Source organism: Cnephaeus nilssonii, assembly GCF_951640355.1.
Source record: "Cnephaeus nilssonii genome assembly, chromosome: 6".
NCBI classification, from domain to species: domain Eukaryota; kingdom Metazoa; phylum Chordata; class Mammalia; order Chiroptera; family Vespertilionidae; genus Cnephaeus; species Cnephaeus nilssonii.
The window spans coordinates 47,027,984-47,054,524 of record NC_137077.1 but is presented as its reverse complement, the minus strand read 5'-3'; the positions used below and the strand labels follow the sequence as shown (position 1 = coordinate 47,054,524).

Sequence of the window (26,541 nt, the reverse complement as noted above, 5' to 3'; positions counted from 1 at the left end):
ATAGTTCCCCTTGGAGAGACTGGGGGTTCACTCTAGGCCTCCTGGTTAGAGGGTGTGTAGTTATCAATACGGTATCCCTTCCCGCCTCCCCCCCAACCTGTTCAGGTGTCCTGGGTTGACCTGGGGTCTAGGACAGACTTATCTTGGGCATCCTGGGAATGAATGGCTGTTGGGGAGGTTCTGGGTAGACCGTGGTAAAACTTTATGAACTGTATAAGGGCCCCAGTCATCTTCCTCTCCTGTTTTGCTCCCAGGGGACCTGTGATTCTCCCAAACCTCAGATGCCCCATGAGTGCTAGGGTCACCTTCCCTTCCCCAGGCTGAGTTGGTTTCAAAAGTAAATAATTAGAAATATAATAGAAAAATAATAAAACCTTAAATTTGTATAGCACTTTATACTTTTTTTTTCAAAGCGTTTTCACATCCATTATCTCATTTGATCCTCACAACAACCTTATGAGGTAGGTAGGGCAGGTGGTATGACCCCCATTTCACAGCTGAGAAAACTGAGACCCAGAAAAGTTAAGTGACTAGACAAAGGTCACAGCTGGGACCAGAACATTACATGTTGATTTGTGGTTTCCTGTTCCTTCTGTGTTCCTCAGTAGCCTGACCTTGGTCACTGGGTAGAGGGAGGCAGAATTCACGGTAGCAGGGCTTTTGTGAAGGCCTTCGGTTACTCCTCAGGCTGTCGTAGAGTGTCTGACTCTACTCCAGTCAGCCCTCATCCTTGATGCCCTGTAACAGTGGTTTTCAAACTGTGTGTGTTCCAAAAAGTCTTGGAACACACGAACTAAGCGGGCAGAACTTGGCCCTCCCCGGGTATAACTCCCCCTTCAAATTCAACCAGAAGAATTTCATTTTCATCTAGTTGATGTATTGGAGTTCCAATAACATTTTGTTAAGAAGAAAAAAAAAAAAAGATTCCTGCTAAAGAAAGAAGAGTAAAAAACGTTTGAAAACCACTGCTCTGGGATGGGGAAGAATTTGGCTGGTGCCCTAGGGTGGTGAGAAGGCATCCTGCCAGGCAGCAGTCATTCCCCTGCACTGAGCCATCTGCACAGAGCCCAATGTTACATTAGGAACGGGGACAGTCTGAAGAAAGGAAAGCGTGCCCCTTTCGGCTGTGAATTCAGAGCCACTTTTAATTCAAACCCAGTCCAATGTGGTAAACACAGGCCCCATTTTCAGGGCTTCCAGTATATGCAGGCGGTAGGACTCAGGCGTTTGAGCAAAATATTACAGGCCTGGGCTGCTTGGGGAATTCCTCCCAGAAGAGCACGGCCTTAAGCACAGTTTGGCAGGAGGGTGGTAAAAGGCAAGGAGATGGGAGAGTGGGCTCAGTGTAGGGGAATTGGTGCCTCCCTTCACTCCACTCCCCACCCCCCATCTCTGTGCCACCCAGGGTGTTGGAAGGGTCCCCATAGCTAGTTAATTACCTCATCAAAACCAAGACCCATATGCCTCCACTCTATTCCCAAGGCAGCACATGCCCCTAACTGGCATGTTGCACATCCCAGGGAGGAGGCAGGTGGTGTGTGCTTGGTCTGAGGGAGAGCTGTCTTGTTATGCACTGTATTACCTCCCAGGCCCCACACCCTGAACAGCACCAGCATGTCCAAGGCATATCAGAGCACCTTCACAGGCGAGACTAACACCCCGTACAGCAAGCAGTTTGTGCACTCCAAGTCATCTCAATATCGGCGGCTGCGCACTGAGTGGAAGAACAATGTGTATCTGGCTCGCTCCCGCATCCAGGGCCTGGGGCTTTATGCAGCCAAGGACCTAGAAAAGCACACAATGGTCATTGAATACATTGGCACCATCATTCGCAACGAGGTGGCCAACCGGCGGGAGAAAATCTATGAGGAGCAGGTAGGGGCTGACAGAGGGGCCATCGTGGTGCATGGTCCACACTCAGCCAGGGAACAAGGAGCAGTATGGGGGTCAGGTGGAAAGCTGTGGGAGGAGGAGGTGAGAGGTGGGAGAAAGGAAAAAGAAGAAATGAAACTCACTGCCTGAGCTTGCTACCTGATCCCACCATCACACCATGGCCATTCTCTGATACTCTTGTCCCTTCTGCAACTTTTTCCTTTCTAGAATCGAGGCATCTACATGTTCCGGATAAACAATGAACATGTGATTGATGCTACGTTGACCGGAGGCCCTGCCAGGTGAGAGGAATTAGGAAGGAGGGATTTAGGGGTCTCTGACGGTGATACACTGGGGTGGGCCAACAAGGAACCAAAATCATCCCAAGTTAATCATGTGGCATCCCTGACTCTGTCCCACTGCCTAGGTACATTAACCATTCCTGTGCCCCTAACTGTGTGGCGGAAGTTGTGACATTTGACAAAGAGGATAAAATCATCATCATCTCCAGCCGGCGAATCCCCAAAGGAGAGGAGGTAAGAGGAAGCATCATGAGTGAGTGACAAAGCAGCTCTCTCTTCTCTGTTATTCCCCAGAGCCAAGTTCCAAGGCCACTGCCCTCAGAGCAGATCATCTCTGCCCTCCCCAATTCCTCTGAGGGGCTGGTACTGATTCTGCCCTCTTTTCTTAACAGCTGACCTATGACTATCAGTTTGACTTTGAGGACGATCAGCACAAGATCCCCTGCCACTGTGGAGCCTGGAATTGTCGGAAATGGATGAATTAAAAAGCTTTGAGGCTACCAGGCAGGGGAGTCCCTCCACCCCCAACCTCTTCCCTGAAAGGGATGAGAGGGAAGAGAGGTAGCGGCCAGAGCCAGGACCCAGGGCTGGGGCTGCCGGCTGACCGGAGCCCCTGGAGCAGGAGGCTGGGGCAGAGGGCCCTAGGCCAAGCCCACCCTGGGCACCAGGGATAACCCTCTTCCCTGCCATCGGCCCCCAGGCTTGCATCTCTGCCCCCAGCTCCAGGAGGAGCCAGACAGAAGCAGCCATTGGGCATCTCAGGTTTGAGGGGGATATGGGCCGGGAACTACCCAGAAGCATCTGGGAGGCAGCAGGGAGCGGGGAGGAGGATGTGTGGCCGGGCCTCACAGCCCTGCTGCTCCCACTGACCTCTCCGGCCCAACTCAAGGCTGCAAAGAGACTTGACTAAGCTTGACAATCCCAAAGGCCGGGTCTCACACCTGGCCCTGCCTGCCGGGTCCTGCCCCCCCCCTCACCCCCCATCCCCTTCCCTCTCAATCTGTCTCTGTCTCCCTCGTATCCTCTGTGTTTCTCTCTATGGGTTTTGTTTCCTTGTTTTCCACTCTGACAAATGCAACATGAATGGGAAAGAGGCGCCCAGCTGCCCAGAAGGGCAAGCCAGGCAAGCCGGGCAAGGAGACCCCACACCCACACCTACCTCATTTAAGTGTTGGATTTTTTGCTGTTTTGAAATGTGAGACCCTCTCCAAGCCCCCTACTGCCCCAACCCTCTCCCCCACCTCACTGCCCTCTTCTGAGTGGGTGGAAGGGGGGTAGGAGGAGGAAGAAAACAACAACAACAAAAAATCCATCTTTGTTTTTAATTCTGGGCATGGGATGGCGGCTGAGGCTAATGATGATGAAGATTGGGGATGACTGGCCCCTAGTTGCTCTAGGACTTCCTTCTCCATCTGGACATGGGGGTAGGAGGGATGTGCTAAACCTAGGACCAGGATATTTCCCTCCTGTTTTCCCAACCCCATCATGAGCCCATTTGCCCTCCAGCCCCTGGATGGGGTGGGTGGGTGATAGAGGTGAGGGCTATCCCTGAGTGGCATGCCCATACCCAGTGAGGCGGGGTGTGGCCCAGAGCTCCCACTTTCCCTCAGTCACCAAACTGCTGCTGGTCTGGTGGGAAGAGGTGGTGATGTGGGGGTGGGGAGCTTAGTGTCAGCGCGGGGAGGGTGGGGGGTATTTATCTATTTATACATGGGATTGTACATAGTCTTGTGGGGCATGGGGGAGCCGGCTGGAGGTGAGAACCCTCCCCTCTCCCCCCACCCCCGGGGAGAGCAAATGTAAAACTACTAATTTTTGTGCTTTATATATTCTATATAAATATATCTATTTTCTTTTTACAAAACCAGTTTATAAATGGTAGGGGGGCGTGGGGCGGATACATGGAGCTCCCCTTGTGGGGGGGCCCCCTCCATTACCCAACCTACCGCCCTTTTCCTCACCCCCTCCTCCCCACCCCCTGGCTGTGACTGCTGTAAGATGGGGGTATAGAGGCTGGGCAATTCCCACCCCCTATTGTATAGTTGGACTATGTTATAACGCACAAAAGTGAGCTGGCCCCAGGGGGAGCCAGAGGGTGATGGGTTCCCTGCCTCCCTTTCCTTCCCCTTTCTGCCCAAGCTTGTGCTGCAGTTGAACCTCTTCCTGGGGTAGGGGTAGATCAGGGGGTGGGTGAAGCCCCAGACCCCTGTGTGGTATGGAGCCATGGGGATGAAGATGAAGCTTATATGCAGTTCTCTCCTAGGGGCTGTGGGCAAAGGGCATTTTGTAATTAATATTTTCAAGAATCAAATGTATGGAGTGTAGGGATGGGCTTGGTGGTTGGTGGTGGATGGGTGGGCCTGCTGGAAGGGGAGCACAGTCGCTGTTGTGATTTTAGGTTTGTTTTTGTTTGTTTTTGAATTGGGGGATTGCGGATTGATGGGGGTAGGGAGATTTTTTTTTTTTAAGCTGCTTCCTCAACTGTTTCAAGCTGCAAATGTTTAAGAGAATAACATCCCTCCACCCTCACAGAAACCACTGTAATTAAATCAGACAGTGGGGAGACTGGGCTGCTGCTCCCAAAGCCATTGGATGTCCCTTTTCCAAGAGCAAAAGGTCTAGGCTACAGGGATGGCGAGATTGGCTCTTGTGAGTCAGGCTCTGGTTGGGGCCTGGGCCCTGGGATTGGGAAAAGGGGATGGGGCAGACTTTGTAAGCATATGCTAGGTATCCGATAGTCCTGTAGAATTTAGTAAAGAAACCTTATACAGTTTTTAATTTTTATATAAACTAACTCAGACCCAAGTTACAAGGTTGGAATTTTGGTTGTTGGTGTTTTTTTTTGTTTTTGTTTTTTTTTTAAGTACCCCGCCTGTATAATTGCATCAGAATTCCCTCCTCCTCCCTCCCCCGTGTTTGTATTTTGGGTTGGTTTACACTTGCACATATTCAATTTTCAGTTTTTCCCCTTTACAGTCTTCTCCCCTCACCTCCAGGACCCTCCCCCTTTTAAAAAAATAAATCGCTGACAAGTGTGAATCCCGTGAAGACTTTATTTTGTGTTGTGTGTATCCTGTACAGCAAGGTTGGTCTTTCGTAACAGCGGATGAAATGATTCCCTTTTAAAGTGCCCTCCCTCCACCCCAGCGCCCCTGTCCTTGGCATGTTTTGTATCAGCGATCATTCTGAACTGTACATAATTTATGTTGCAAGAGGCAAAGGGCAAGTTTTGGATTTTGCTTCTTCCAAGTTTGTTTTTAAACGACAAATAAAAAGAGAACATTTTAAATACAAGTGGCTCCGTCCTGTCACCCTCGCCGTCAGCCCGATCCGTGAGGTCCGAGAGGACCCAGGGGAGGGCGCTTACCAGGCCTGGCCGCGCCGGAAAAGTGAGCTCCGCGCCTTCCGCCCTTGCTGGCGTTTGTTCTGACGCAAGCGGAAGTGGCGTCGCGGTACCGGACGTGGGGCGGGGCCTCCCCCCTTCCCCAGCGAGCTTCTAAAGTGAACGCAGCCGGCGGGCGCCTCCTGCAATGGAGACGGTGAGGAGCGCGGAAAGGGGACTGGGAGGCCTGGGCAGGGGCGGGCGCTGGTGCCCAGTTAACGAGAAGGCGGGTGTCTCCTGTCCGTGACCCTGCCCCTCCGCTCCCTCGCCGGGCGCATCTCCGGGGACTGGGCCGCGCTGTGCCTGCCTTCCGCTCGCCGTACTCAGCCCGAGTGGGCAGGGACACCTAGCTCCCTCCTTAAATTCCGCGCACACCCTGGCGACTTCAGGACTCCTTTCGTCTTAGCACCTCAGGCCCCTCAGAGGTTGTGATTCGGCTTTCCTGTGGGGGCGGGGGGGGTGTTCCCCCGCTTGCAGGCATCACCTGGCCCTGGTTGTCTAAGTGTGATCCCTGCAATGCCTGGCAGGAGGGACATCTGAAAGACTTATATTGCCTCAAGGTGTCCAACGAGCTCACATTCCCTTAATAGGACTGAAAAGGGGGGTTTCTCTAAAGGAGGGATTGTTCGGGCCGCTGTGTCCCTGGACAAGTTTTAGGTCATGCCCAACTCTGCGATTCCAAGCAGGCATGTTGGCATTTCATTCTTGGCGAGCAGGCATTGACCAATTGTGGCAGGTCCGTCATCCTTCCCGGGATGCTGCAGACTGCCTGCTGCAGGGACCCACCCTCACTATCAGGAGCCTTTTCTAGCACTCTGGAACCCTTCCCATTAACTTCCCTCTCCGGAGTTTTTAATCATGTAACCTGCCAGGCAGAGTAATTCTTCCTATCTTGGTTTTTATCATCTGCTACTGTAGTTGTGTATAGGCTGCAGGTTCACTGTTCTTTGGGTCAGTTATCTGCCCAGAGTAATTATTTTACCGGATATGGTACTTTCTCTACCTGCGAGAGGTCATGTCCCTCAGGTTATAAAGAAGAAAACAAACCAAAGTGGTAAAGTGATTTGCAATTGCTCCCCTAGGCAAGAGAGTCATTTATATATATATATATTTTATTTCAGAGAGGAAGGGAGAGAGAGAGAAACATCAACGATGAGAGAGAATCATTGATCAGCTGCCTCCTGCATGTCCCACACTGGGGATCAAGCCCACAAGTCGGCATATGTTCTGATGGAGAATCAAACCGTGACCTCCTATTTCATAGGTCAGTGCTCAACCACTGAGCAACCGTGGCAGGGTACAAAGTATTTTTATATAGATTTTATAATTTAACCCTCGCACTTTTTGTACTGGATTAGGTTCTTGGGATAGAAATTATTTTTAAAAGAAAACCCCTGTTTTTTAAGATGCTCAGCCTAACTGGAGTGGGGCGGAGGGCAAGCCAGTGACAGCTGTTATTTAAGGTAGACTATAATAAATGCTGTTTTCAGGAGGCAAACAAAGGACTGGGGAAGCATAGGGGAGGGAGAAACTACAATCCAGGTATGTAGAGATTAATTGAGGAAGAGCCAGTGGCTTAATGTTGCTGGAGTTTGGGATTTGGGTCACAGTGAGGCGGAAATAGGCTGAGGTCGGGTTGAAGGTATTGCATACCTTGCTAAATTTAATCCTTGTTTTGTAATAAGGGAACCCATGAAGATTTATGAGCAAGGCACTGAGTGTGATTAAAGAATGTTTTTTAAAAATATATATAATAAACATTTTTTTAAATTAATTTCAGAGAGGAAGGGAGAGGGGAGAGAGAAACACCAATGATGAGAGAGAATCATTGATTGGCTGCCTCCTGCATGTCCCCAGATTGAGCCTGTAACCCAGGCATATGCCTTTGACCGGAATCGAACCCAGGACCATTCAGTCCACAGGCCAGTGCTCTATCCACTGAGCCAAACCGGCTAGGGCAAGAATGTTCTTAACAGCGTTCTGTAAATGGATGGATCTTCAGAAAGTAGTGAGTTCCTAGTTGCTAGAGATGAAAGTCCCTCCCAAAACTGAGATGGTTGGTTGGCAAAAGAACATGGTGACAGCATGAAAGAAGAATTAAAGAAGAGATAGCCTGACCTGTGTGGCTCAGTGGTTGAGCATTGACCTATGAACCAGGAGGTTAACCAGGAGGTTACTGTTCAATTCCCAGTCAGGGCACATGGCTGGGATGTGGGTTAAATCCCCAGTGTGAGGCGTGCAGGAGGCAACTAATCAGTGATTCTCATCACTTATTTTTTTAAATATATTTTTATTGATTTCAGAGAGGAATGGAGAGGGAGAGAGATAGAAACATCAGTTTAGCTGATAGATCTTAAGGATAGGTTTAAGTCAGTGGTCAGCAAACTCATTAGTCAACAGAGCCAAATATCAACAGTACAACGATTGAAATTTCTTTTGAGAGCCAAATTTTTTAAACTTAAACTCCTTCTAACGCCACTTCTTCAAAATAGACTCGCCCAGGCCGTGGTATTTTGTGGAAGAGCCACACTCAAGGGGCCAAAGAGCCATATGTGGCTCACGAGCCGCAGTTTGCCGACCACAGGTTTAGGTCATGCTCTGCTCTTGTGATTCTAAGCAGACATGTTGGCATAGCTCATTCTTAGAGGAATCAAGATTACAGTTTTTAAGCACCTAGGAGGAGAGCAGTGCCAAAAACAAATATGGGAACCACAGTAAAGATAACAGGATTGGAGGGACAGATGCTGTTCTGTTTTGCATTGAAACATTTGAAGAGTCTGTGACATCTGTGGTTGTCTCGCAAACAATTGGAAATGTGGAACCGGAGTCTGAAATTGTGAGTCTGTGTCAGATCTAACCTGTGCCTCTCTACTAGTATTTTGTACTTACGTAATACAGTGGTACTTTCTCAGGTCCCCTATGTTATTTTTTTAAATATATTTCTATGGATTTCAGAGAGGAAGGGAGAGGGACAGAGAGATAGAAACATCAATGATGAGAGAGAATCATTAATCGGCTGCCTCCTGCACACCCCACACTGGGTATCGAGCCCACAATCCAGGCACATACACATGCCCTAACCCAGAATCGAACCATGATCTCCTGCTTCATAGGTCAATGCTCAAGTACTGAGCCACGCTGGCCAGGCTCCCCATGTTATTAAAAGTTGAGGGGAGCCCTAGCTGTTTTGGCTCAGTGGATAGTGCGTCAGCCTGCAGACTAAAGGGTCCCGGGTTCGATTCTGGTCAAGGGCACGTGCCTGGGTTTCGGGCTGGATCCCCAGTATGGGGCGTGCAGAAGGCAGCCAATCAATGATTCTCTCTCATCATTGATGTTTCTACCTCTCTCTCCTTCCTTCCTCTCTGAAATCAACAAAAATATATTTAAAAAAAAAAAAAGTTGAGGGGAATGGACATAATTACCCCACTCCTGTGTGGAGAGAGAGAAAGATAAAGTCATATTCAGTTGTGTCTGACTCTCTTCTGTAGTTATCTGTGTCTCTATTTTGCTGGATGTCTCTTTTTTCTCTCTGTAACTTAGTCTTAGGTCTTTGTTCATATTAGCGTGCATCATTATCAATTTGAAAGTTAAAAAATAAAAACAATATGCAGAACCCCATGTTAGATGGTATTGGGGATATAAATAAGTATAAAATAGTTTCAGGATTCCAGGAATTTATAATCTGTTTGGATAGATAATGAACAAAATAACTATAGCACAGTTTGGTATGTAAATATTATATGGTGGCTATAATAATTTCTACAAGTAGCTGTTTCTGTGTCTTTATATAGATTTTTGTGAGACTATTATATAACATGTGTGTATCTTTTTCTTAAATTGATTTTAGAGAGGAAGGGAGCGAGGGAAAGAGAGAGAGAAACATTGATTTGTTGTTCCACTTATTTATGCATTCATTGGTTAATTCTTGCATATGCCTTGACTGGGGAGTGAACCCCCCATCTTGGTGTATCGGGATGACGCTTTAACAGTTAGAGTCTAACCAACTGAGCTACCCGGCCAGAGCCCATGTGTGTATCTTTAGCACTAAACAGCCAGCCCTTTCTCCCACTTAAAAGTGATGAGGCTGCTATTCTGATAGCCTTGCCAAAATGCCAAGCCAAGTTGATGGTCTTATGCAGCCCAGAGAAGAAGATTATCCCCCTTTCCCCTTACCCTGGTTTAAGGCTATCCTGCCAACTTGACCCTGCTTACCAGTCAGCTTCCCATGTTCAATCCAAGGCCTTTAACTTCATATTACTACAGCAGCTATGTAGGTGAAGTATGACTTTTAGTTTGGAGATATTACCCACAGCAAATAGAGCCAAACTGTTGATTCCAGTGGATGAAAGTTATGACCCCTCCTGGGTTCCTAGATAACAATGAAATTTCCAAATGTTTCCACTTGAGGGAGCATAGGGATGATTCTAAAGGTTTCTCTGAATTCAAACCACTCTCTAATAGACTGTCATGGGCAAGGGGACTTGGAAAACCAGCATTCTCTGGGTCTCTCAAGGGCGCTGAGAGAACTGAGGTTCCTCATTCAGAACATTTATGCTGTTCCTCCACCCCTCAGTCATTCTAACTTTGACAGTCAGCTGCTGGGATACTCCCCAGATTGGTCCTCTCAATGGTAAGGTGTATGCCTGATTCCAGTGCCTACAGTTATGCTTAGTGAGTGTTTGGGAAAGCAGTGTTTTCTCTGGCTTCTGTGTTTTTATAAAGTAGACCTGTGAGAATCTTGTGGGACCAGCTCTAAGCTCAGATTTTTTTAGTCTCAGCTTTAAGACCTACTGTTTCACTGGGTAGTATAGTATAAGGACATGAGCTTTGGAAACGCACAGATCTGTGTTCAAATCGCTATTCCACCCTGACCAGCCATATGACCTTGGGCAGGTTGCTTAATATTTCTTAAACCTCAGTTTCCTAATCTGTGAAAATAAGGCTAACAATAGTATTTACCTCAGGGTTACGAAGATTAAATGAGATAATACAGCACTTTAAAGGAAGTTGTCAGTTTACCAGCCCTTCTCCTGATGCTAAGCTAAAATGGATGGAGCCCAGGATAGCCTGAATCTTTGTTTCTCTTGTCTCTCTAGGTCATTTCTTCAGATAACGCCCCAGCTCTGGAAAATGAGTATCATCAAGGTAAGTGTACTAAAGAAAGGAAACTGGGTATGAAAGCAATAGCCCAACTCCAACTTCAGCAATGCTTTTGAACCTCTCCCAAGGTCCCCCTTGGAAAATGAAAGCTGACCAGATAATGTACCAAACCATATAAACCAGGAACAGTAATTTGGCAAGGTCACCAAGGAATAAATCTTGGGTAGAGTAGGGATGATTAATATCAAACCACCTGAGAGAAACTTTTGAGGTACAGGGAAACTTCCACAGGCAATTGTAGGCTGGCTAACTAGGTTTTAGAAGTTTCTGTTATTTTCTAAGTCGCACAGAAATAATGCCACTAGAAGTTTTTATCATCCAGCAAGCTCAGTAAAGTCACTGAGTGTACACAAGAAATTACAGAAAGGCCTTGGAAGCCCTTAGAACTAATCTAGAATAGAGGTACTAAACCCCAAAGTCCAGGCAATTCCAGCACTATACCTGTTTAGAATGGAATGGCCCAATTCTAGGTCATCTAGAAATAGGCAGAACTTACAGGCACCTCTGGTAAAGGATTTTGGCCAGGAATACTCTTAAGTCTTCTAAGGACACATTTATGGCATTGGGAGTACACACTTTCTCAGAGGATTGAAATAGGGGCTAAGATCCTAGGACATATTAAGGTTTTATGAGTTCTTCACAATAATTTTTTAATATTCCATTTTCATTTTGTTGGTATCCCATAAAAGATAATCATATAGTGATATTTTGAATTATCTGGATGGCTCTTGATAATTGAGTACTGCCACATGGTATCAAGTGTCTATTTTATGTTTCTGAGTACATTTGCATCAACATCAAGGCAGGGGCCAAAAGTTGTCTACATAGACCAAGCAGTGATGGGTGCATATGACTACAACAACCTGTAGATCTTGCCACATCTAAAAGGAGGCAGTAGCTATCCAGGTCTGATCAATTGTTACTACTCAGAATTCAAGACCTACTTTTGTCAGATCTTCTGATTTTGAAAAGAAACTAAGAATTTGGATTTGTATGTAAATCTCCAGATTTTAAAAATTTATTTTAGAAAGAGGATAGAGAAAGAAACAGCGATTGGCTGCCCCTACCGTGGATTGAAAATGATAGTATTTAACTATCAGCATAATGTGTCTTAAACTGATGTCAAAAGACATGTTTTTTGGGAGTCTGTGAGTTTTCAAATTTGAAAACCAATGGTGAGCTTCTAGTTAAAAACGGTGGATTGAATGCATACATCTACTTTCATTCCTTCACAAAAGCCGCTAAAATAAACATAAAGACTTTTTTTTTTAAGGTACAAATACACTAAAATAGGAAGAACAAGAGAGGAGGCCATAGCAATGAATTTTGAAAGCTGGAAAGCAGACAGATGAGTGGCAAATGACTTAGCAGACCTGAGAAAGCTGAATTATACACTGAGTGGCCAGATTATTATGATCTCTGAACGTATAATAATCTGGCCACTCAGTGTATATCCTATATAATAAAAGGCTAATATGCAAATTGTCCCCTCGACCAGGAGTTCGACCAGCGGGCAAGCCGGCCAACTGCCCATGTCCCCTCCCCTGGCCAGGCTGGCTGGACCCCACCCATACATGAATTCATGCACTGGGCCTCTAATATATATATACTGAGTGGCCAGATTATTATGCCTTCAGTGATCATAATAATCTGGCCACTCAGTGTAAACTAGCAGTGGGGAAAGCCAAGAAGCACTGAAGGTCTGAGAAGCAGTCAGATCCCAAGACTCCCTCCTTCATTGAGTGCAGTTGGACAACTCCCCTTTCCAACTTTGGCAAAGAATGGAGGTCTGGAGAGAGGTTCGGGTCCAGCTGAGGACTGAGGTACTTCACTAACAGGAGAAGTGAACTATACTTAATGCCAAAATACCGGGCCTTTTCCCCCTTCCAGTTTCCAGAATGTTGACAGGAAAGACTTCACCTTCCAAGTGCAGCATCTACACGAATAAAAGAGGAAGATGCAAATTGACTGTACCTTCGTGACACCCACCAGCCAATCAGGAGTATGCAAATTAACCCAACAAAGATGGTGGGTTAATTTGCATACACAGTTGCTGAGCAGCTGGGGACGGGGCGGGATGACGCAGGCAGTCAGCACCACCCCAGCCGCTCCGGGCCTCTGGGCAGCATGGGAAGGCAGAAACGCAGCTCCAGCTAGAGTGGAGGCAGTGCAGGCAGCCAGGGGAACGAAGGCCCATTCTTGCACGAATCTTCATTCGGGCCACTAGTTGAATAAATAATCCTCTCCAGAAGCCCTTTAAGGGAAAGCCCTACAAATATAAGTGTTGAGTGTTCCCTATCTAAATGGCTCACAGTCAGCAAGGCTCATTTACACACTTAGGGCTTCCAATCAGCTTTAAAGACTCCACTCTTAAAATATGGTTTGAATTCTCCTTTAAACCAAAGATTACCAGAGATCTAAAGAAAGCCTCTAGTGTTTTTAAAAAAGGTGATCCAAACCGCCTCTCCCATGAAAAGGAACAAAGAAAAAGCAATGGAGGGGAAAAGTCAATGCATAAAGAAGAAAACTTTGCCAAAACCGGTTTGGCTCAGTGGATAGAGCGTCGGCCTGCAGACTGAAGGGTCCCAGGTTCGATTCCGGTGCATGCAGGAGGCAACCAATCAATGCTGTTTCTTTCTCATCAATGTTTCTATCTCTCTCCCTTCCTCTCTCTCTAAAAAATAAAAATAAAACATTTTTAAAAAGCTAAGTAGAAAACAGGAGGAAAAAACGATATTTTAAAAACAACAATAAAAACTCACCCCCCAAAAAACAAAAAATAAAACCTTCAAGTGTCAGTCTAGGAATTCTAATATCTAAATAATAGGAGTTACAGAAAGAGAAAAATGACAACACAAAGCAAAGAAAATGATCAAGGAAATAATTCAAGAACTTTTCCTGAGACTGAAGGACATTAGTTTTCATACTGGTAGGACTCATTAAATATTCAGCACAGTGGATGAAGTTGACCCATCCAAAGCACAATTGTCATGAGATTTCAAAGTGCTGGAAACAAAGATAAGATCCTGAGTTTCCAGAGCAGTAAAAGCAAGTCACATACAAAGAGTCAGAATTGCTTCAGACTTTGAACATACCAGAAGCTAGAAGGCAATGGAGCAATGTCTTCAACATCCTGCAGGAAAATAAATTCTAACCTTGAATTCTGTATCCATCCAAATTCTAAATCAGAGTGTAAAAGATATCTGCAGGCTGCAAGGTCTCAAGAAATTTACTTCCCATGCACCCTTTCGCAAGAAGCTACTGAAAGATGTGCTCCACCAAAACAAGGGAGCAGTCAAAAAGATGAAAACATGGGATACAGGACACAGGAATGCCAATACAGGAGAGTCGTGAAAGGGGTCCCCGTGATGGTAATGAGAGAAGATTTCAGGGTGACAGCAGTGCATACCAGGCAAACCAGCCCAGATTTGAGCCAGTCACAAAGCTCCAGAGAGACTTCTTTGTATAGTTTAAATTGATAGGCTGTGCTTCTGAATTTCTTAAAAGGATATTTAAAGAACTTACGAAGTTTGGGGATTGAATTAGTTATAAATACTATACATAGAAAATTAAGCAAATGAAGAGACAATTATTAACTCCAGGGAAAATAAAGTTGTGAAAGAAAGAGTTGACTACTTGTCTTAGCTCTGAATAATGAATATTCAGTCAAAATTATTTAAATATTGATGTAACCAACATTATATTTTAACTTTTGGAAGAATGGGGGGAATGGATGGTGCATGTCTGTAATAGGGTCCTTTTAGAAAATAGAACAAAAAACTCTCATATTTCTTGGATGATAATGGATAATTCCCAAAAGTGAAAAAAATAAAAAAGGAGCAAAAAAGTACCAAAATGCCCTAGCTGGTTTGGGTCAGTGGATAGAGCATCGGCCTGTGGACTTCGGGTCCCGGGGAGGGGCTTGATTCCCGTCAAGGGCACATGCCTGGGTTGTGGGCTTGATCCCAGGTAGGGGGCGTGCAGGAAGCAGCAGATCAGTGATTCTCATCATTGATGTTTCTATCTCTCCCTCTCCCTTCCTCTCTCAAATCAATAAAAAATATATCTTTTTTAAGTACCAAAATAATCAGCTAAAAGAGGTCTCATCTCTGGGTAAGTGTTATTATAGGGAAGTGGGTGCCAGGGATGGCAGTTTTTCTTGACAAAATTTGTAGAACAATTTGACTCTTTGAACTGAGTACCTGAATAACTTTGGTAAAAAATAGAAGTTAAAGACAAACAACTGGCATAGGATTAAGTGCATGAACTTTGGAATCAGGTAAATCTGTGTTTGAGTCTTGTCACTTCACTTACTGATGGTGTGAACTGTTTCCACCTTTCTCACCTGAAAAATGAGGACAATATTTGCCTTACAGATTTATTGAAAGGATTAAATAAATAATGTAGTATTTTTAAGTATACATAGTATAGTAGGGAGCATATTTGGGCTATTATTTTGGGCTTGTTTCTCTAGTTAGACCAAACAATTAAAATCAAAAGATTGGAAAGGTAAACACAGCCATAGTCTTTCATTTGACTGGAATAGGTGGGATGATTTCTCATTCACAGGGTTATGCCAATATGGACTCTCAGGGTGTTTTAGTCCAGGTTGATTGAGCACTGGGATCCAACTTCATGTTAACCTGAAATGGCCCAGTTTGGACCATGATGTTCTCATCTAAAGCTTACTTAAAAAAATAAAAAAAGGAAGACGCTTACTTGAATTTTAAGAAGCTTAATTACATCTTAATTGAGAAAAGATAATTTAAATGTGCTAAATATATGAAAGGGAAAACTTGAGTTAAAGATAAGAAAAAAACTTTTATACTAGAACAGTTTAATGAAAAATATAGACTTTCTGTTTTAGTCAGCCAAGGAACCATCAGATACAGGCTTACCTGGAAATGGAGGTTTGATGAAATGGTTTCTAAGAGGGTTTACTCCTAATGGAATAGTAGGAACAAATCAGATAAAATAGAGTGCCTTGTAAAAAATCTGCTCTAAATATTTGAGCAACAACAACACTGTTTGTTGTATTTTCTGCTTTTTTGATTATGTGTTTTACTTGGAAGGAAGCTACTAACTATCCCACCCCATGCAGAGACCCCAGAATGCAACAATAGTGTGTATACTTCCTTCATGAAGTCGCATCGCTGCTATGACCTGATTCCCACAAGCTCCAAATTGGTTGTGTTTGACACTTCCCTGCAGGTGGGTGAAATACTTTTTCCTTCTCTTTGGAACCTCTGGTTCGATACCCCTCATCCTATCACATCCCAAGGATAATATCTTTGTCCTTCTATATGGTTAGTCTCATGTTTTACCCAATATACCCAACCCCTGTTCCTTTAAAGTCCTAACCGTGAATTTCCCTTTGTGAATATAACTCTTTTGGCTATAGGTGAAAAAAGCTTTTTTTGCTTTGGTGACTAATGGTGTACGAGCTGCCCCTTTGTGGGATAGTAAGAAGCAAAGTTTTGTGGGTAAGCAATGTTTCTGGAACACAGTATTATTAGCATCTTATGCTGGGCACGGAGAAAAGCTGTGAGCAATGCTGAGAGCTCTTGTCTTGGCCTCTAGGCATGCTGACCATCACTGATTTCATCAATATTCTGCACCGCTACTACAAATCAGCCTTGGTAAGGACCGTAGCCTAATGACCAAAACCACTTTCCCTGCCTAAGCCCCTCATTCTCATTTCCTTCCAAGCAAACCACAAGGGGTTTATGAAGCAGGGAGGTCAAGTCTCAAGTTCTGTTGCTTTTGCTTCCAGGTGCAAATCTATGAGCTGGAAGAACACAAGATAGAAACTTGGAGAGGTATGTAGAGAATTGGCGAGGGGGTGGGGGGTGGGAGAATAAAGGGATGGACATTTTCCTGGGAAATGATTTTCCATGGTGGTATTTTGTGAACCTTTTATTCCTTTCAGAGGTATACCTACAGGACTCCTTTAAACCACTTGTCTGCATTTCTCCTAATGCCAGGTGAGTTCCAGCCTCCCATTTGTACAGAAGAGGAAGAGCCTTGCCATCAGCATAGCTAAAGCACTAGATACCCAAAGATTCAGGGGCAGAAGAAAGAAAAGACACTTCTCCCAAACACATGCATGCGCACACTGCTCCCCTTCTTCCTCCCAACCATCAGTTTTCCATTTATAAACACTCTCAAGGAGCTGAGCTATGGTGGAGGGAGTCAGGGGCAGAGATAGGCCCAGCCTCAGGCCCAGCACTGTGGAACTTATCATTGTCCCCCACCTTCCCACAGCTTGTTTGATGCTGTCTCTTCATTAATCCGGAACAAGATTCATAGGCTTCCAGTTATTGACCCAGAATCAGGCAACACATTGTACATCCTCACCCATAAGCGCATCCTCAAGTTCCTCAAATTATTTGTAAGTGCTCCTCAGCCCAGTTTTTACTTCTTATATTCTCGGTTGGAAAGGTATCCAAGGGTGATATGGGGAGCCTTGAAAATCAAGGTGATGGTTCCTTCCTCAGATCACAGAGTTCCCCAAGCCAGAGTTCATGTCTAAGTCTCTGGAAGAGCTACAGATTGGCACCTATGCCAACATTGCTATGGTCCGCACCACCACCCCCGTCTACGTGGCTCTGGGCATTTTCGTACAGCACCGAGTCTCCGCCCTGCCTGTGGTGGATGAAAAAGGTAAGAGAGTGGACAGGAGAGGGAGGGCTCCAGGGAAGTCAGGGTGGCTCCGGGAAAATCTGCTTCCCCCTTAGCTCAGCCAGGACGGTGATTCTACCTACGGCCAGGGGGAATCTTGGATGTCAGATCCTCCTTGCTGAGCTGCCTCTGTCCCTCTAGGGCGTGTGGTGGACATCTACTCCAAGTTTGATGTTATCGTGAGTGTGGAGGGGCTGGGAGGAAGGGAAAGGGGTGGCATGTTAATGTGGAGAGGGAAAAGAAGAGAGTCTCTTCTGGAATCTAAGGGTTTTAAGAAGCTTCCAAGCTTTCAAATTTTATTTGAAAAATAATTGAATGAGCTGGGTGTGGCTTGTGGGCATAGCTGACAACTGCCCTAAATCCCTTTGGGGTTGGGTGGACTCAGGGTTTGGGGGCTGGCTCCCTTGCTTCTCTGCAAGCACCTTCCCCTCTCTCCCCAGAATCTGGCAGCAGAAAAGACCTACAACAACCTAGATGTGTCTGTGACCAAAGCCCTCCAACATCGATCACATTACTTTGAGGGTGTCCTTAAGTGCTACCTGCATGAAACTCTGGAGACCATCATCAACAGGCTGGTGGAAGCAGAGGTAGGGGGACCAGTGATCCCAAAGGAGCTGGGGTTTGGCGAGGAGGATAGAGCTTGAAGGGCTCTCCCTGAAGCTGGTACTAAATATCCCTTTCTCCCTTGTTGCTCTCTGCAGGTTCACCGACTTGTAGTGGTGGATGAGAATGATGTGGTCAAGGGAATTGTCTCCCTGTCAGACATCCTGCAGGCCCTGGTGCTCACAGGCGGAGAAAAGCCCTGAGCTTGGGGAAGGCATCAGGTGGCACCAAGGGTTATGCCCACTCAGTGCCTGCACAAAGCTTGGAACCACAGATGAAACCTTGAGAGAATTGTGACTCTGTTCCCTGCCCAGGAGACCTCTCCCCTTCTACCTGAGAGCCAGGGAAGAGATGGGGAATGGATTTTTAGCTGTCCTATCCTCACCCATGAGGAAAACTTTGAGCCTAGCCCATCCCAGCCCCTGTCCTCTTAAGACATGCCCCCATTCTGGGTGAACTATGGGCTCTGTGCCACTTGGACAAATTCCGATCTCTAAGAGATCCAGTCTTTGCCTCTATCTCTGCCCCTGACTCCCTCTACCATAGCACAGCTCTTCATAAAAATATTTTTATTCATCCTGTTTCATGCTGTATGGAGGAGGCTGAGTCCATTTAGTAACATTTCTTCCCATAATGGGAGTGGGGAGGATCATGGGGAGGAAGGCCTTTGGGTTCCTGTGTGATATTCATATGAAGAGAAGTGGGTTGGGTGGAGGAGGACTGCAAAGTGGTTAGCTAAGGTTATTGCTTTTCATGGCAAAACTAATTAAAATGACAGGAACTTCTTCATGAAATTGCAGTGTTTGCTTTTTGTAGTTGACAGACAGTCACTACTGCTCCAGCCTTTCTACTTCATATGGCTTCTTCAACTCATTAGTAACGATAACACACTATAGAAAACTGTCCATCAGTCGCAGTGCTTTACATATACTAATTCATTTACTCCTCAGAACAATAGTAGCTATTACACCAGTTTTATAGATTTAAAAGAAACGAAGGCACAGAGAGGCTAACTAGCCCAAGGCAACACAGCTAGTAAAAAGGATAGAGCTAGCATGTAAACCCAGTCTGGCACCAGAGCTCGTGCTCTTTATCACTATATTAGACTTACTACCTTTCTAAATCTCTATTAAAACTGTTCTCACCCTATTCCCTACAATCCTTATCACCCCACTTTCCCTTCTGCCTGGACCATAGCTGATATCCCAGGAAAATCACGAAACGGGGTTAGGTCTCCAGAGAATAGACAGAGACATGCCACCATCACAAGGTTGGACTCTATTTGGATTTTGCTAAACTGGCTCTGTCTTTGAACCTGAAATTCCTTATGAGTCTTCCAAAGTGAGAATGAGCTGTAGGGTATGCAGTGGGGGAGCACCAGAACTATGGTCACCCCATCTGACCCTTTCCCTGTGCTGAAACCATATGGGCCAAAACAGTAGTCAAGTCCAGCTGGCGTGGTTCAGTGATTGAGCATCGACCTATGAACCAGGAGGTCACAATTTGATTCCCAGTTGGGACATATGCCTGGGTTATAGGCGTGATCCCCAGTGTGGGGCCTGCAGGAGGCAGCCCATCAATGATTCTCTCTCTCCCTCTCTGAAATCAATAAAAATATATTTTAAAAAAACAACAGTATAAGGACACCTAGACTGCTGGGTATGAGCCAAATTCTGGATACCATCTCACCACTGCTTTCCAGGTATAATATCGTTTCCATCTTGGATACCAAGACCAGAAGCGATTTCAGAGTAGCACCTTGCCCCTACCCCCACTTGCCCAGGTCCCTCCATCGGGAAAGCATCAAGGTAGCTTTCAGTGCTACGTCCTGGCTTTGAAGAAGCCCCTGCGCATTCACCTCTTCACAGCTCTCAGCACATTCCGAGACTTAAGGGAGGGGGACGTTCCAAGTTATTATAATTAGAGTATGTTTGTATGTGTGGGGGTGAGTGCTTGGAGGAAAGGACAGATGTCTCCTTGTGTCACATTCCATCATGAAGTAGGATTTGTCTAGGGAGGAGGCAAGGACTTTAAAAAGCCTTAGGACTCTGGTGGGAAGCACCTTCAAGCAAAGAGCCATCAGCAGCGCAACTGGTAGGTGTAAGGCGGCGGGGGGTGGGGGGAGATGGGTTGTCAATGGATGGGATAGGGGATATATAGGTTCTTTTAAAAAGTCCATGTTTGGGAGCAGGAGGCCTGTGTTTTGTTGCTCTGGTTCTCTCATTAAGTTGGTCTGCCCCAAAACAACCCTTCTGGGCAAGGGTCTACCCAAAGGGCTACAGGTATGTTAGTGGAAAACAATTAGGATCTCTTGCTTCTCCCATTCCCTGCTAAAACCCAACCAGTCTCAGAGTCTGAGGATGAGCAGAAGGAAAGACTAGGAACAAAATTTGGAGCCTTATAACCTATTTTCACCTGTTCTTCTCAGGAGAGGCAAATGATGCCTTCTTTCTCAGGAACCATTGCTATATACACTCTCTTCCCTCACCCCACACCCCTCCCCTCCACTAGAGCTGCTGCCATGGTTGCCAGGCATGGTTGCTAAGTCTCTGCATGGAAGAGTTGGCGTGGGCTGTGCTGCCACTAACATTGCCATGGTGAATCGGGGGACACCTGGTATAGGCTTGGGGGGCGGGGAGAGACATGTGAATGTAACTCCCCAGGACAGAATGAGCCTAAAATGTGAGCATCTTGAGCACCACTTCAGGTGGGGGCTGAGTGAGCTAGGCATTGTGGTAGCGGTGATGGGGGGCTCTAAGCTGGAAAACGGGCCACTTTTATCACCTCAGTTGCTAGGGGATTAGTTTTGCCAAGGGAGCACAACATTCCTCCGAAAGGGTGCGAATAAATGCATAAGCACCCTAGTCTATCCTCCATAAGGCTAAGCAGAGCTGTGTGGGCACAGAACAGTATGACCCCAAAATTCTGGCTTCTGGATTGTGAGAGAGCACGCTGCAGGGAGCTGGCTCCATGGGTGCCCAAGGACAAACATCTAGAACAGGAGTGTGGGGCAGTTTCCGTGGCTAAGTCAGATTCCTTTCTCCTGCTGTACCAGCAGTCCTGGGCTACAGTTAAGGGGCTGGGGGTCACCCTTTTAAGCTAGGGGAGGATAGCTCCCCCAGCCACACAAAAGCTGCATGAAAGCTACTGCCTCCTCCTTCCACCACATGGAAGCTGGTTACTCATCTCCTCTCTGCACCCGAATGCCACTGCCGCTAAAAATAGCCCCCCAGCCTGGGCCAGCCCCTCCTGCACCCCAACCCCATGGAAACCAGCAAGAGTGGCAGGCAGAGACCTTAAGTTCCATTTCCATCACCTCCCTGTCGGAGAAACTGAAGTCCCTGAAGTCTGAGGCAGGAAGTCAAGGGCAGAACCCTGGTGGTCAAGCACCTTGACAAGGAGGGGAGTGAAGGGTTAAAATAGCAGGAAGGTTGAAGCAATGGGGATGGGGGAGGGGGCACTGTCAGCTTGGCAATAAGAAGTCCCCTGCCCACTCCTGCAGGTTCCATCAGGCTTGGGGGACATGAGAAGTGGGAAGGGGATCCCAAATCCGGGCCACAGGGGGCGGCCGTGCACATGGGGGAGGTAGCAGCGCGGAGCCATCCCCGCCATGTCACATGCACTCACACACACACAGACAGGCACACACACGTGTGCCCGGGTATATATAGTCCCCAGTCGCTGGGCCTGTCGCTCTGCAGTGGGCGCCGGCTTCCTGGGCTGGGAGGGGGCTCTCGGGGGCGGGTGGGAGGGTGGGGGGCCGGGGTGGGGTGGGGCAGGATGCTGGATGGTCATTTATTCTCCGAGGGGCCCGACAGCCCCCGGGAGCGCCAGGATGAGGAGTCTGGAAGCTGCCTCTGGGTGCAGAAATCCAAGCTGCTGGTGATCCAAGTGAAGACTATTTCCTGTCATTACAGTCCCCGTGCCCCTCCTCGACAGACCATGGACTTCCAGGCCAGCCACTGGATCCGCGGGCCCCAGAGCCACACGTGAGTGAAGGAGAAGTGAGGGGAAGAGAGTGGGGGGGGGGGGGGGGTCTGGACTTCCCCCGGGCACAGCCAGCGCTGCTGGTCCCCCTTCTCTTTCCCTCTTTCACCATCCGGAGAGCTAGAGTTTGACCTAACCTGCGTTGTTTGGGGAAACAGGCATGGGTGTGAAAAGGGCAGGAGGTGAGATGGGGCAGACGCCGGTAAACTGTGCATGGAGGGATGGTGAAAAATCCCGCTTAGACTTCAGCCCCAACATATATATGCACGTGCATACACACACACACACACACACACACACACACACACACACACACACACACACACCCTTCCACATGGCTGCCCAGAGTGGTCTGCAGTGCTCCCAGCTCCCCGGACCTCGGCTCCCTTCCCCCACAAACTGCTCACCTGGGTTCCTGCTCATTGTCCCAGGTGTGGGCCGCGCCCGGGATCCCTTGAGCCGCCTCCCCGCCGGCCCTGGGCCGCCCGGGTGCTGCAGGAGGCGACCAACTGGCGGGCGGGGCCCCCAGCCGAGGCCCGAGCCCGGGAGCAAGAGAAAAGGAAAGCGGCATCGCAAGAGCGGGAGGCCAAGGAGACCGAGCGGAAAAGGCGCAAGGCTGGTGGGGCCCGAAGGAGCCCCCCGGGTCGGCCGCGCCCGGAGCCTCGGAACGCCCCTCGGGTGGCACAGCCTGCAAGGCTCCCAGCTCCATCACGGCCAGAGCGCCCGGGGCCGGTGGGGCGACCGCCCCGTCCATCCCTGCAGCCGCAGAGCGACCCAAGGGCGGCGTGGGTGGGGCCCTGGGGAGGTCGAAGGCCAGGGCCCCCAAGCTACGAGGCTCACCTGCTGCTGAGAGCCGCTGCGGGGCCGGCCCCACGCCGCCGCTGGGACCGCCCGCCACCCTATGTGGCTCCACCTTCTTACGAAGGCCCCCACAGGACTTTGGGGGCTAAAAGAGGCCCCGAGCCCGCCCAGGCGCCCGGCTCATCAGCCCCCGCTCAGACTCCGGCCAGGACAGAGGGAGGGTGCACAAAGAAAAGGCTGGATCCTCGGATTTACCGGGACGTCCTAGGGGCTTGGGGTCTTCGACAGGAGCGGGGTCTCTTGGGGGGGTCCCCAGGCTGTGGAACAGCTAGGCCAAGGCCGGAGCCCCGCAAGGGGGCCGCAGAGAGAAGCCTGGGGCTGGCTGCCGCTGGCCTGAACAGCGGTAGCGACGGCCACCCCCATGCCCAAGCTGCTGGGAACCCCGGCGGGGCGGCAGCTTCTGCGGGGTCTGCCACGGAGACTCCCAGCCGCCCGCGTCCCGCCCCCAGGTCCAGGCCCCATCTCCAGGGCCCCGGGGAAGGGAAAGAAGGTACAGAACAGAGCTGGCTCCCCAAACCCTGGATTCCCTCCCTTAAAAAGCATCCGCCCCCACAGAGCCAGACCCTCCCCAGACCCTGGGCCCCAGGAGGCACGGGATCCAGAGAGTCCCTGGGTCACCGGGAGAGGGCCGGACCCTTGGAGGCTGGGAAGGCGCCCCGCCGCGCCCACACCCTGCCCCGCAGCTCCAGCGGCCCTGCTCGCGGAGAAGGCGTTTTTGTCATTGACGCCACGTGCGTGGTGATCAAGTCCCAGTATGTTCCGACCCCTCGAACCCAGCACGTGCAGCTTTTGCCCGCTGGGGTGCCACGCATGGTGGGAGATGCCCCCAGCCAGCCGAAGCCCGACCAGGCGGAGGGGGCGGGGGCCGCGGTCTTGCCTTCCCCTTGCCAAAAGCTGCTGTCCAGCAGTCGCCTTTCCCAACAGCCATATGCGGGGCGCGGGTTCGAGGCTGAGGGCGGGAAGCCCGCGGACGCCTCTTTGGAGGAGCGCGCCTCCCGCATCCTGGGGCTCCCGGTGGACGAAGTGAACCTGCAAGGCGCCCCCACGCAGCCGGGTAGCCTCGGGCACTCCGCCCGCGGCCCGGCGACTCCGGGGGGCGCGGCGAGCGCCGAGGGCTCGGGGGAAGTGGCGGGGGTCCCACGGCCCGCGGGGCGGGGCTGGGCGCGGACCCCGGGACCCTACGCCGGGGCCCTGAGGGAAGCCGTGTCCCGCATCCGCCGCCACACCGCCCCTGACTCGGACTCGGACGAAGCTGCGGAGCTCGGCGCCCATAGCAGCTCTTCGGAGGGGAGCGACACAGAAGCCGCCGGCGCCTCCTGGCGGAGGGAGCGGGCCGGGCGCCGTGGAGGCGGGAAGACCGCACCGCCGAACGACAGCATCCGGAAGATTCTGGATGTCATCAGCCAAACCGAGGAGGCCCTCTTTGGAGAGAGGAGCGCCAAGGGGACCCCACAGAGAAACGGGGAGCGGCAGTAAGAGGCTCTTTGCTGTATTTGTGTCTCCCCGCCCATCCATCCTTGGGCCCTCTGGTCCCCTTACTTCCTCACAGACTTCCTTGTACCCCTTACCTATACCGGTTCCCATAACCCAGAAAGAAGCCGCCCAAATGAAAGGAAAGGGAACAGATGCTGGTTTGTAATTGTTTTTAAATCCTCACCCGAGGATATTTTCCCATTGATTTTTAGAGAGAGTGGAAGAGAGAGGGAAAGACAGAGAGAAATATCTAAGTGAGAGAAACACATTGATTGGTTGCCTCCTGCACGTGGCTGGACCAGGGCCTGGGCCAGGGAGGAGCCTGCAACCGAGGTACGTGCCCTTGACCAGACTCAAACCCGGGACCTTCCTTCCTCGGGCTGACACTCTATCCACTGAGCCAAACCGGCTAGGGCTGTAATTTTTATTTTATTTTTATTTTTTAGATCAGGAGAGGTCAGGTGAGCAGTAGACTGTAATGCCTGCTCCTTTCAGGGCACTCAGTAAGGGCTTCAGCAGGGGTAGCTGCTGCCCTGGGTGTGGAGTTGAGCAGAGAAGCCTGGCCAAGAGTAGGCAGGAGGGCAGGAATGGTATAGTCAGGGGAGGGCAACTTCAGGGAAGGGCCTCTGGGCAGGAGGGAGGGAGTGATGGAGAGGCTTTGGACTGAAGTGAACAGGTCACAGAGAAGCCCTTGGCAGCAGAGGAAGGAGTCCAGAAGCAACCAGCAAAGCAGGAAGAGGCTCACTTTGTGTCACAAGTCCTGGGTCCCAGTCCTAACTCTGGCACTCACTGGGGCGCCTTAGGCAAGTCACTTTCCTTCTCCAGGCCTCCTCATATGTAAAATGAAGGGCGTTCTAAGGTCCGTCCATGTCGTTTTGGAGCCTTCGGGGAAGCTTTTATCGCATCCTTCCCTTCACAAGCCAGGAAAGAGTTAGGAATAGATGAACAGAGTCCGAGGGTTTCTGGGTGGCTTCGTTGTCACCTGCACTCATTCTCAATTCTAGAGACTGTCCAGGGTTCACAGAAGAGCCGAGTCAATGGGCAAGGGCTCCTATCCCAGTCTTTCAGGTTTAGAGGAGGGCTACCCAAGGCAGGGCAGGATGGTGGCCTTGTCACTGTCCCTGGCCTGTGGTGGTTCCAGCAGGAGAGGGGAGGCAGACAATGAATCGGCTTGGGACCTCTTCAGACCTTCCTCTTTCTCCTCCCCAATGTTTCTTAGTGATGCTCTGAATCATTGCCACGATTTTCCACCCAGGTGGTATCATTCATCTGAAAGAGTCCTGAGGATTTCTTGCATCTCTGCCTCTTCCAGAAACTGCTTACAGAAGGAAGAGGGAGGCTGTCCGAAAAAAGCCTGTAGGTGTAGGGTGTGATCCTCGCTGTGGCCACTATGGGGCGCGCGCAGGTCGCGGATTTCCCCTGTAGCTAGTCCGCGAGTCCTTCCTACTCCCATAGGCCAGTTAATCGATTGATCCCTAGTTAACGCGGGGTCCCCAGCCTTGCCGCCTCCAGGTGTGCGAGGTCGGGAGCAGGCCTCTCAATGAGCCCCTCTTTGTATTTATCCACGCCACACGGCTTGGGACCCAGACTCTGAGGTCTTTTTTTTGTCTCTTATCTTGGACACCTCCTCTCTCTCTATTTACTAGCCATGTGAACTTGGCCAAATCACTTCACCTCCCTGAGCCTCACTTTCCTCATCTGTCAAATGGGGGTATATAAACACCTACCTCGCAGGGTTGTTGTGAGGATTTAATGCGATAATGTATGTAAAGCGCCTTGCACAGTGCCTGGCACACGGTAGGCGCTCAATAAATCTAAGCTTCCCTTTGTCCAACCTTGGCCTCTTCTTCCTTTCACCTACCCTGTCCCCACAGCGTCCCACCCACAGGGCTCTTCCGCTCCTTCCCGCTTGGTGGGCGGAGCGGGGGTGTGGAGGGGGGACGGGGTGGAGAGACTCCTTTCTTTGATGGAAACTCCCGGCCCACTCCTGTCTCCCCCAGCGCGGACTCTCCCTTCCTTGCCCCCCACCCCCGCTGGCTCTTCCCACTGCCCCGCGCACTCCCCCCACCCCCCATTCCGGGCAAGGGCTGAGTCAGCCTGGGTAAATTTAGCCGCCGGCTCGCCGGGCGCGGGGGCTTCGCCCAGACTCAGTCTCAGAGTCCTGCCTGGCCCTGCCCTCCACTCCGCCTCTGCCCGCCCCCCCCCCCCCCCCCAGCCCCG

The 26,541-nt window shown here is 49.4% G+C and overlaps 3 protein-coding genes across 12 annotated transcripts in view; all 3 read left to right on the top strand.

Moving 5' to 3' along the window:
- Positions 1–5,217, top strand: part of KMT2D (lysine methyltransferase 2D) — a 40,457-nt gene extending 35,240 nt beyond the window's left edge. For 8 of the 9 annotated variants that reach the window (XM_079775889.1, XM_079775894.1, XM_079775891.1 and 5 more), the window contains exons 52-55: positions 1,590–1,875; positions 2,101–2,174; positions 2,300–2,408; positions 2,567–5,217. In XM_079775889.1, coding sequence (XP_079632015.1) covers positions 1,590–1,875; positions 2,101–2,174; positions 2,300–2,408; positions 2,567–2,659 — 562 coding nt within the window. In that variant the 3' untranslated portion in view covers positions 2,660–5,217. Of the gene's footprint in view, positions 1–413; positions 1,570–1,589; positions 1,876–2,100; positions 2,175–2,299; positions 2,409–2,566 lie in introns of those variants that run through there. The other variant, XM_079775896.1, reaches the window with a different exon arrangement.
- Positions 5,218–5,611: 394 nt separating this feature from the next.
- Positions 5,612–19,457, top strand: PRKAG1 (protein kinase AMP-activated non-catalytic subunit gamma 1). 2 transcript variants are annotated; one of them, XM_079775897.1, is made up of 12 exons: positions 5,612–5,713; positions 10,653–10,701; positions 15,818–15,927; positions 16,118–16,199; positions 16,297–16,355; positions 16,490–16,535; positions 16,646–16,700; positions 16,981–17,107; positions 17,214–17,379; positions 17,539–17,576; positions 17,838–17,984; positions 18,099–19,454. In XM_079775897.1, the coding sequence occupies exons 1-12, from the start codon at positions 5,705–5,707 to the stop codon at positions 18,201–18,203; spliced, it is 993 nt and encodes a 330-aa protein (XP_079632023.1). In that variant the 5' UTR covers positions 5,612–5,704; the 3' UTR covers positions 18,204–19,454. The 2 variants fall into 2 exon arrangements, with proteins under 2 accessions (XP_079632023.1, XP_079632024.1); XM_079775898.1 differs by having other exon boundaries at positions 5,678–5,713; positions 15,789–15,927; positions 18,099–19,457.
- A 2,323-nt stretch (positions 19,458–21,780) lies between these two features.
- DDN (dendrin) lies at positions 21,781–24,324 on the top strand (the record flags this gene model as incomplete). The annotated part of the gene is made up of 2 exons (XM_079773547.1): positions 21,781–21,989; positions 22,419–24,324. 2 exons carry the CDS (start codon positions 21,781–21,783, stop codon positions 24,322–24,324), a joined length of 2,115 nt encoding a protein of 704 aa, XP_079629673.1.
- Between the last annotated feature and the right edge of the window lie 2,217 nt (positions 24,325–26,541).